Below are 10,000 nucleotides of genomic sequence, written 5' to 3' on the forward strand. Positions count from 1 at the left end.
CTCTCATAAGCTGGTTTTGTTTTACAACTGCACCCTGCTATTAGCAGATTTATTGTACATGAAAAATAATGTCGTTTTTGGCATCAGTGTGTAGCCCACCATTTGGTGCCAGACAGGTGTTTGACTAATTAACAAATTGTGCACGTTTTTTTTGCATGTTTATCTTGTCTGTTAATAGATGTCGGTCACTCTGAAATACAGTATAAGGAGAACATCCCACTGTAAAATGACCTCCCCTATAGAACAGAGAGTCTACATATTCAGACAGTGTTAACACAGACAAAGCCTGTATCCCCAAATGGCACCCTATTCCCTATGTAGTGCACTACTTTTATCCAGGGCCCCAGTTTCTGATCTCTGTGACTCCAAATCTACATTAGGGATGTTATAGAATAGTAGAATGATCTGCAGGTGTCCCATTACACCCCCCCATCCACTCCCCCAATCTCCCCGTTAGTTCCGTGCAAGCTGTCTGATCCCTCCAAGTGATTCCAGATGTGGTGATGCAGGGTGGGATACGGTCTGCAGTCTCTGCTCCAATCCTCCCATTCACACAGTCAACACAATTAACAGGTTGAGCTCTCCCCTGATCTACCTATATGCAGGGGTTATGAAAACACAGCACCCACTGGGGGTATGGAGTTTCTTAGCCTAAATGAGACACTGTTGTTGTGAAACAAAATGGTTGCCCAGCCAGGCTAGCTATAGTAGCTATATCAACATTTATTTCCCCTTTATATACATTTTTTCTTGGCCTCAAAAGGTGCCTCGCACTGTTCTAACAGGTCCTGTGTTCCATGACCTGAGACGGATAAACTAGAAGGCCATTTTAGCAGCTTGTATTAAAGTGTTTGCTAATGTGGATCCAGAGCACTCGGCCATGAAGGCAAACAAGAGTGATGGACTTCATTCAGTAGGATAAAGGCAAGAAAGAATGTGGATGGCCTGTAGGTCGATAAACCAATAAATAACGCCAGAGGTACTGATGTTTGGACGAATGGGTAAATAGTGTGGGGAGACTACTGTTGGACATACAGTATAGACAGGGAAATAATGTAGGTATTATGGGTCTCCCCTCTGAGCCTGGTTCCTCTCTTTTTTACTAGCCTTTTGCTTGCCCTTTGGGGTTTAGGCTGGGTTAAGGCGTCAGCATGCTTCAGTTCGGCTGGCGCCTAGCCAAGAACCGAACGAGTGTGCTCGCATAGTCCCTTAAAATACCTTTTCTTGAAAAATCTGAAAAAAGCGGCAATAGTACTATTTGTCCATTTTGAGACGCCGTAGCCAGTATTCACTTTCTCAAAATAGTCAGAATTTAAAAAGATAACTCAAGAATCTGTCATTAATTTTGACGTTTTTGCCAAAGAAAACTCAGTCGTGCAATTTTACATCTAACTAAGTATTTCTCAATGACAAAATGTGCATGAAAACGAGTCGACTCTCGTTTAATGACAACAAAGACTTTATTGAAGAATCCCTACTGCTGACCAATCACTGACGAAGGGGCGTAGACTTCGGCTACTGACTTTGGCTTGCCTTGAGAAAGAATGATGTGTGCCCGAAAAAACCCTTAGTGAAGTCCAAAACAAACAAAAACGTCACAAAATACCTTCATAAGCCCTACTCGCACGGGACTAGTTTTACCATAGAACGTTAGTTATGTAATTATTACCTCAGCATGTCCGTTTTTCCAGTGGACAATTCGGACGGGATTCATTTTACCAAACTGCCCCTGTAATAATTTGTTTTCCTCATTCAAAATTGACCGTTTGATGGAAGCCTGGAGGCTCTTCTAGGCGTGAAGATATTTCAAATGTCTAGGGATAGCCTAATATTGGCCTAATTTGATTGATAGACTGCTTTTGGATGGATGGATCGGTAAATAATGTGGATACCGGTCGATAAATTGGACAGATGGATGGACAGGTAAATAGACTGTTGTTTGCAGACAGGTAGGCCAGACTGAGGTACCCACCTATGGAACATGATATGGAACATGTCTGCCCTTTTGCCAGCCAGATGGTTGATTGATAGATAGACAGATACAGACAGACAGACAGACAGACAGACAGACAGACAGACAGACAGACAGACAGACAGACAGACAGACCTGTGAGTCCATGATGTGGAACATGTCGGCCCCATTGCCAGCCAGCCGGTTGGGGATCCTGATGTCCACTATGGAGCCAGGGAGCCTGCTGGGGCCGTTGTTGATCACCTGGAAGAAGATGAGAGAGAGAGAAATATTAGGGAGATAAAGATGGTGGAGGGTAGAGAAAAATAGAAAGTCAGGGGTTAGAGAGGTAGGAAATTGAGAATTGAGGTTAGAGAGAGATGGTGGTGGTGGTGGTGGGGGGGTCCCCAGTACCTGAAAGGTGAAGTTGAGTGGCTGGAAGTTACACTCCATGTCCTCCAGCTGGACGAAGCGAGAGGCATCGATGGAGTTCCCATACACAAAGGACGTCGGGTTCACCACACTGTGGACAGACGGACAGACAGACAGAGACAGAAAGACAGGCAGAAAGGCAGACAGGCAGGCAGATGGACAGTTAGACAGTTCAAACAACAGTCCGTCTCACATTGCACAGAACCAACAGATTCATGTCAATATCATTATTCAAGGCTATCAAATCACATTTTTCTATAAGAAATGTGTGTAGGTCTGTATGTTTCATATATAAATTGACTGTTAGAGGGAGTGATTAAAGACTGGTGTGTGTTGTCCAGATGTTTTCTTTGTGTCCTGTGGGGGAGGAAGGCCGTTCTGTTGTTGTGAGAATGGAACATATCAGCTTGAAAGCCCTTTATCTCTAGCTGCATTTTATCAGAGAGTTAGTTAGTTCAGAGAGAGAGAGAGAGAGAGACTGAGACACACAGAGAGAGAAACACAGAGAGAGAGACACACACAGAGAGAGACAGAGAGAGAGAGAGACACAGAGAGAGAGAGAGAGAGAGAGAGAGAGAGAGAGAGAGAGAGAGAGAGAGAGAGAGAGAGAGAGAGTGTAGTTCAGAGAAAATGGAGTGAGAGACGCAAATAGCCAAGTTCCTCCACAGAGAGGAAACAGCTCAGCTACAGCTCTGCTGTCTGATAATGTAGCTCAGCTCTGCTGTCTGATAATGTAGCTCAGCTCTGCTGTCTGATAATGTAGCTCAGCTCTGTCTGTCTGGTGTCTTTAATCTGTGAAGAGCCTTAGAACAGAGCTGTAGAGACCAGGCAGACACAAACTAGCAGAGAAACTGAGCGTTAGTTTAACTATCACTTTGATCTTAATGTGACCGTTTGTATTAATCTTGATACAGTTCAAATAAACAGAGTGACTTTGTCTCTCAGCTTGATTCTAACCTACCATCTTAGAATGCAGTTAAAGCTGCTTGATACTGTATATTTGAATAATCCATGGAGTTGTCTAGTGACTTCATCTGATAGCATAAGGGTAGCATAAGTTCAGAGTCTACGCGCCCAGACAGTATGGGGATGTAGTGTGTTTGGACCATAGAGATAGTTAGAGGATTCAACTTTGATATAACCACTTTTAGCATGGGCATTAACATTGAGGGCTTCCACCATTTTAGAGTAGTCAACAGGGCGGGGATTACTATGGGTTGGGAGTGATCAGCCAATGATCAGAGCATGGTCTTCTTCTTGGGTGCTATGGTTTGTAAATGGCTTTAAGCTATATCACCGCCATCTAGTGGCCACAATAAATTAATGACAATATTTGGTTCAGGACTCCAGCACTGCAGGTGGAGGTAAATCACCAATATTAGCTTTACGCTTTTTTCAAAAACAAAATAAGAAGAAAATAGACTACTTTAAAATGGAGATAGCCTCAATGGCGCTGCCCATGCTGTCACAGATGCTGTCAAGGCGCAGAAACAAAGATCTTTCCATCTCTATGGTTTGGCCTAACTGTAGTGAATGGCTTACTGTATGTCTGCATTGCAGACAAAGTAATTATGTTTTGTCCTCTTGCACTTTTTGAACCACTTACCCAGTGATAGTTGTGTCCACCTCATGGACCAGTGGGATAGATAGATCCAACGTGTTGTCCAACAGTTTATGCTCAGGGTTGGCACTACAATGAGAAAACAATAGCAGGCATTTAACATATAGTCGATGATAGTAGATCGCCAATTTTCAGCATAGTGATTCAAGTACAAATCTTTGTATTCTTGACAGCAACATGGAAGAGAAAGTTAGCTAGGTCTTAAATTCTTCTGTCCAAAGAAATAAAGCTCTTCCTCTTTTTTTCCACTGCTAATTTCCCTAATCTGGAAACTTGGGAGTTATTCACCCCTCCCAGCCTTATGTGACAGCAGTCCCCTCCCAGCCTTATATGACAGCAGACCCCTTCTGGCCTTATGTGACAGCAGTTGTAGCCATAGCCGCATGAAGTAGGGGTGCTGAAGGTACTGCAGCACCCCCTGAAAAATCAGAATAAATAAAAAATATTCATAAAAAAATATAGAATTGTTTGAAATATTTTTTCCCCCACAAAAGTAGTGTACTGGGTGCTTCTACATCTGCATTGCTTGCTTGGTTTTAAGCTGGGTTTCTGTATAAGCACTTTGTGACATCTGCTGATGTACAGTGCCTTCAGAAAGTATTCTATGTGATTGTTTACACATTTTGTTGTTTTACAAAGTGGGATTAAAATTGATTTGTTGTTTTTTGTCAACGGTCTACAAAGAATACTCTGTAATGTGGAAGAAAAATTCTAACATTTGTAAAAATTGAAAAAAAATAAAACAGTCATATATCTTGATTAGATAAGTATTCAACCCCCTGAGTCAATAAATGTTAGAATCACCTTTGGCAGCGATTAAAGCTTTGAGTCTTTCTGGGTAAATCTCGAAGAGCTTTCCACACCTGGATTGTGCAACATTTGTCCATTATTCTTTTCAAAATTCTTCAAGTTCTGTCAAATTGGTTGTTGATCATTGCTAGACAACCATTTTCATGTCTTGCCATAGATTTTCAAGCAGATTTAAGTCAAAACTTTAACTCGGCCACTCAGGAACATTCACTGTCTTCTTGGTAAGCAACTCCAGTGTAGATTTGGGCTTGTGTTTTAGGTTATTGTCCTGCTGAAAGGTGAATTAATCTCCCAGTGTCTGGTGGAAAGCAGACTGAACCAGGTTTTCCTCTAGGATTTTGCCTGTGCTTAACTCAATTCCATTTATTTTTTGTCAAAAAATAAAATACTAATTCCCAGTCCTTAACGATTACAAGCATACCCATAACATGATGCAGCCACCACTATGCTTGAAAATATGGAGAGTGGTACTCAGTAATGTGTTGTATTGGATTTTCCCCAAACATAACCCTTTGTATTCAGGACAAAAAGTTAATTGCTTTGCCACATTTTTTGCAGTCTTACTTTAATGCCTTGTTGCAAACAGGATGCATGTTTTGGAATATTTTTATTCTGTACAGGCTTCCTTCTTTTCACTCTGTCAAGTAGGTTAGTATTGTGGAGTAACCACAATGTCGTTTATCCATCCTCAGTTTTCTCTTATCACAGCCATTAAATTCTGTAACTGTTTTAAAATCACCATTGGCCTCATGGTGAAATCCCTGAGCAGTTTCCTTCCTCTCCGGCAACTGAGTTAGGAAGGTCGCCTGTATCTTTGTAGTAACCATCCAAAGTGTAATTAATAACTTCACCAGATATTCAACGTCTGACTTTTGTTTTAACCCATCTACCAAAAGGTACCCTTCTTTGCGAGGCATTGGAAAACCTCCCTGGTCTCTGTGGTTGAATCTGTGTTTGAAATTCACTGCTCGACTGAGGGACCTTACAGATAATTATATGTGTGGGGTACAGCGATGAGGTGGTCATAAAAAATTCATGTATTGTAGGTTAGTATTTTATTCGGCTGTGCCGGGTGTAGCACGAAGCTAGCTAGCTAACCCACCACCTGGACTAGCTGGCGAGTAGCTATTAGCAACGGTATAGTTGTTTCACGCCTGAGAGTGCCTGTAATTACGCCAGCTGGCTGCCTACAATAATTACATACAATAATTGCCTACCATTCAGCTGTTTTCTAACCTCATTGTCTGAACCGTTAACGTTAGGTAGCAAGTGGCTACTGTGCTTGAAATTTAGCTAGCTTGTTGCTACCTGGATAGCTACTAGTAAACAATAGCTGGAACGACCGAGCGAACAGACGCGAACTGGCTGAGTCAACTTAGTGGCTAGCTTTGCACTTGGCTAGCTAACAGTAGCTGCTAGGGGTAAGTCATAACCTACATTTGTGTTTTTTTTTTTTTTACATATTGATAGCCCGAGTCGTTCAAGGAATTCGGGACATGGGTGACTAGTTAATGTTAGTTTGGCTCTCTCTGTGTGTTTGTGCCGTGAAAGGAGGGGTTCTTCTTTGTCTGAAAGCAATGGCTAGCTAGTTTGCTAACTATTATAGCTAACTAACTGGCTGAATAAGTTGACGGACTCGCTCAAGCTGTCGGGACTAACCCACAACGTTAGACACGGACACGAACGATCTGCTTGCCTGTTGATACACTGGTGGTTTGTTGTGGCCGGCATGCTAGCTGGCTGTGGCGTCTTATGACGAGGTGCCCGGACGATTTTCACGGAATAATACTGCACCTAGTTAGCTAGCTGAATAAACTAAGTTAGTCTATTCCTAGAAAACATTGAACCGCTGTAGTTTACAACAATTATAGTTTCTGAGGTGGAAGTTGGGAGAGTTATATTTGGTGGTTGTGGTGAGGGAGGCCCCGCTCTCTCCTTTCCCAGATGTTTAGTTCATTTCATTCTGATCTCCTCTGCATTATTGTAGCCATCTGATGCAGCCTGTCAACTATGCCTCTGGCTATCCCTGTTCTCTCCTCTCCGCACAGGCTACACAAACGCCTCACACCGCGTGGCTGCTGCCTCTCTAACCTGGTGGTCCCTGCACGCACCTCCCACGTGGAGTTCCAGGTCTCAGGCAGCCTCTGGAACTGCCGTTCTGCTGCCAACAAGGCAGAGTTCATCTCAGCCTATGCTACCCTCCAGTCCCTCGACTTCTTGGCGCTGACGGAAACATGGATTACCACTGAAAACACTGCTACTCCTGCTGCTCTCTCCTCGTCTGACCATGTGTTCTCGCATACCCCGAGAGCATCTGGTCAGCGGGGTGGTGGCACAGGAATCCTCATCTCTCCCAAGTGGACATTCTCAATTTTTCCCCTGACCCATCTGTCTATCTCCTCATTTGAATTCCATGCTGTCACAGTCACTAGCCCATTTAGCTTAATATCCTTGTCATCTATCGCCCTCCAGGTTCCCTTGGAGAGTTCATCAATGAGCTTGACGCCTTGATAAGTTCCTTTCCTGAGGATGGCTCACCCCTCACAGTTCTGGGGGATTTCAACCTCCCTACGTCTACATTTGACTCATTTCTCTCTGCCTCCTTCTTTCCACTCCTCTCCTCTTTTGACCTCACCCTCTCACCGTCCCCCCCTACTCACAAGGCAGGCAATACGCTTGACCTCATCTTTACTAGATGTTGTTGTTCTACTAATCTCACTGCAACTCCCCTCCATGTCTCCGACCACTTCTTTGTATCCTTTTCTCTCTCCCTCTCCTCCAACACTACTCACTCTGCCCCTACACAGATGGTAATGCGCCGTCGCAACCTTCGCTCTCTCTCTCCCGCTACTCTCTCCTCTTCCATCCTATCATCTCTTCCCTCTGCTCAATCCTTCTCCCTCCAATCTCCTGATTCTGCCTCCTCAACCCTCCTCTCCTCCCTTTCTGCATCCTTTGACTCTCTATGTCCCCTATCCTCCCGGCCGGCTCGGTCCACCCCTCCAGCTCCGTGGCTTGATGACTCATTGCGAGCTCACAGAACAGAGCTCCGGGCAGCTGAGCGGAAATGGAAGAAAACTAGACTCCCTGCGGACCTGGCATCTTTTCACTCCCTCCTCTCTACATTTTCTTCATCTGTTTCTGCTGCTAAGGCCACTTTCTACCACTCTAAATTCCAAGCATCTGCCTCTAACCCTAGGAAGCTCTTTGCCACATTCTCCTCCCTGCTGAATCCTCCCCCCCCATCCTCCCTCTCTGTGGATGACTTCGTCAACCATTTTGAAAAGAAGGTTGACGACATCCGATCCTCGTTTGTTAAGTCAAATGACACTGCTGGTCCTGCTCACACTGCCCTACCCTATGCTTTGACCTCTTTCTCCCCTCTCTCTCCAGATAAAATCTTGCGACTTGTGACGGCAGGCCGCCCAACAACCTGCCCGCTTGACCCTATCCCCTCCTCTCTTCTCCAGACCATCTCCGGTGACCTTCTCCCTTACCTCACCTCACTGATCAACTCATCCTTGACCGCTGGCTATGTCCCTTCCGTCTTCAAGAGAGCGAGAGTTGCACCCCTTCTCAAAAAACCAACACTCGATCCCTCTGATGTCAACAACTACAGACCAGTATCCCTTCTCTCTTTTCTCTCCAAAACTATTGAGCGTGCCGTCTTTAGCCAACTCTCTTGCTATCTCTCTCAGAATGACCTTCTTGATCCAAACCAGTCAGGTTTCAAGACTGGTCATTCAACTGAGACTGCTCTTCTCTGTGTCACGGAGGCTCTCCGCACTGCTAAAGCTAACTCTCTCTCCTCTGCTCTTGTCCTTCTAGACCTGTCTGCTGCCTTTGATACTGTGAACCATCAGATCCTCCTCTCCGCCCTCTCCGAGCTGGGCATCTCCGGCGCGGCTCACTCTTGGATTGCGTCCTACCTGTCCTTCTACTCCTGAACTGATTTAGGCTTGCCATAACAAAGGTGTTAAATACTTATTGACTCAATACATTTCAGCTTTTCATCTTTAATGAATTTGTAAGAATAAAAAATAACATAATTCCACTTTGACATTATGGGGTATTGTGTGTAGGCCAGTGACCCAAAAAATATAAATGTAGTCAATTTTAAATTCAGGCTGTAACACTACAAAATGTGGAAAAGTCAAGGGGTGTGAATACTTTCTGAAGGCACTGAATGTGTGTGTATGTGTGGGGGAGGACTTCTACTCTGAATACCTGACATGATTCGCAAAGTGTACAAATTAAATGTAGATATTTTACCGGTCTATATCATGTGTATACATCTTCTCATTACCAACAAATGGTCCGGGTTTAGGCTTACCTTACACTAAAAACATTCCCTTTTATTCAATTTATAATGTCTCAACTTACCTTTTTGCATGAACTACAAACTGCAATGTCTCATTTTCCCCTGAAAGCCGGCTTGTGTCGAAGATCACTGCAAGATGATACTGAGGAAGGTAAGAGGAGAAGTATTGGGGAACGCTTTTAGTAAAGTGACATGATGTACATCAAAATCATTAGTTTGCTTTTCAGGCTCTCCAGAGTATAGACATGGCCCAGTGACTGCAGACAATACCGTAAGTGTATAGTATGTCCTGTTGTGCTTGTGTTTATAACAACTAGACACTATATGGTGTGTTTGGAAAGACGTTTATGTTTAAACTACAAACAGACAAGTATTGACTGTAAAAAATGCATATGTAAAAATTCTGTGATTATGTTTAGGACAGCTACCTTCGTCTGTGCTCTTGCTAAAGGAAATGTTGTGCTTGGGTAAGGATAACAACTAAACACTGAATGGTATGGTTGGTATGGGAAGACTTATGTAGAAACTACAAAACGTATTGTCTGTAAAATATTTATAATATGTAAACAATGCCAAGACCATTAGGAGATATACTTTAATCTGTGCTCTCAAAAAAAAGGTTGTGCTTGGGTAAAGACAACAGGACACTATCTATAGCATGGTACGTGTATAATACATGTATGTAAACATTCTGCCATGACAATTAGGAGCTATACCTTAGTCTGTGCTCTCATGAAAGGAAATCCCACGCTGCATTTGAGGAAGTCTAAATCAACAAGACCACAGGAAATACCCTTCTCTTCCTTCAATAGAGAAACACACAGGGAGGGAGGGACGGGGGAAGACAGAGAGAGTGAGAACCAAG

The 10,000-nt window shown here is 43.6% G+C and overlaps 1 protein-coding gene across 1 annotated transcript in view; it reads right to left on the reverse strand.

Moving 5' to 3' along the window:
• LOC121547672 (integrin alpha-9-like) overlaps nt 1-10,000 on the reverse strand; it is a 124,163-nt gene that overhangs the window by 15,273 nt on the left and 98,890 nt on the right. Inside the window, exons 19-23 of the mRNA XM_041859049.2 lie at nt 9,852-9,938; nt 9,198-9,277; nt 3,990-4,073; nt 2,366-2,474; nt 2,108-2,215 (exon numbers count right to left, since the gene is read on the reverse strand). Coding sequence (XP_041714983.1) covers nt 2,108-2,215; nt 2,366-2,474; nt 3,990-4,073; nt 9,198-9,277; nt 9,852-9,938 — 468 coding nt within the window. The remainder of the gene's footprint in view (nt 1-2,107; nt 2,216-2,365; nt 2,475-3,989; nt 4,074-9,197; nt 9,278-9,851; nt 9,939-10,000) is intronic.

The sequence above is a fragment of the Coregonus clupeaformis genome, chromosome 31 (assembly GCF_020615455.1).
Source record: "Coregonus clupeaformis isolate EN_2021a chromosome 31, ASM2061545v1, whole genome shotgun sequence".
In the NCBI taxonomy this organism is placed as follows: Eukaryota; Metazoa; Chordata; class Actinopteri; order Salmoniformes; family Salmonidae; genus Coregonus; species Coregonus clupeaformis.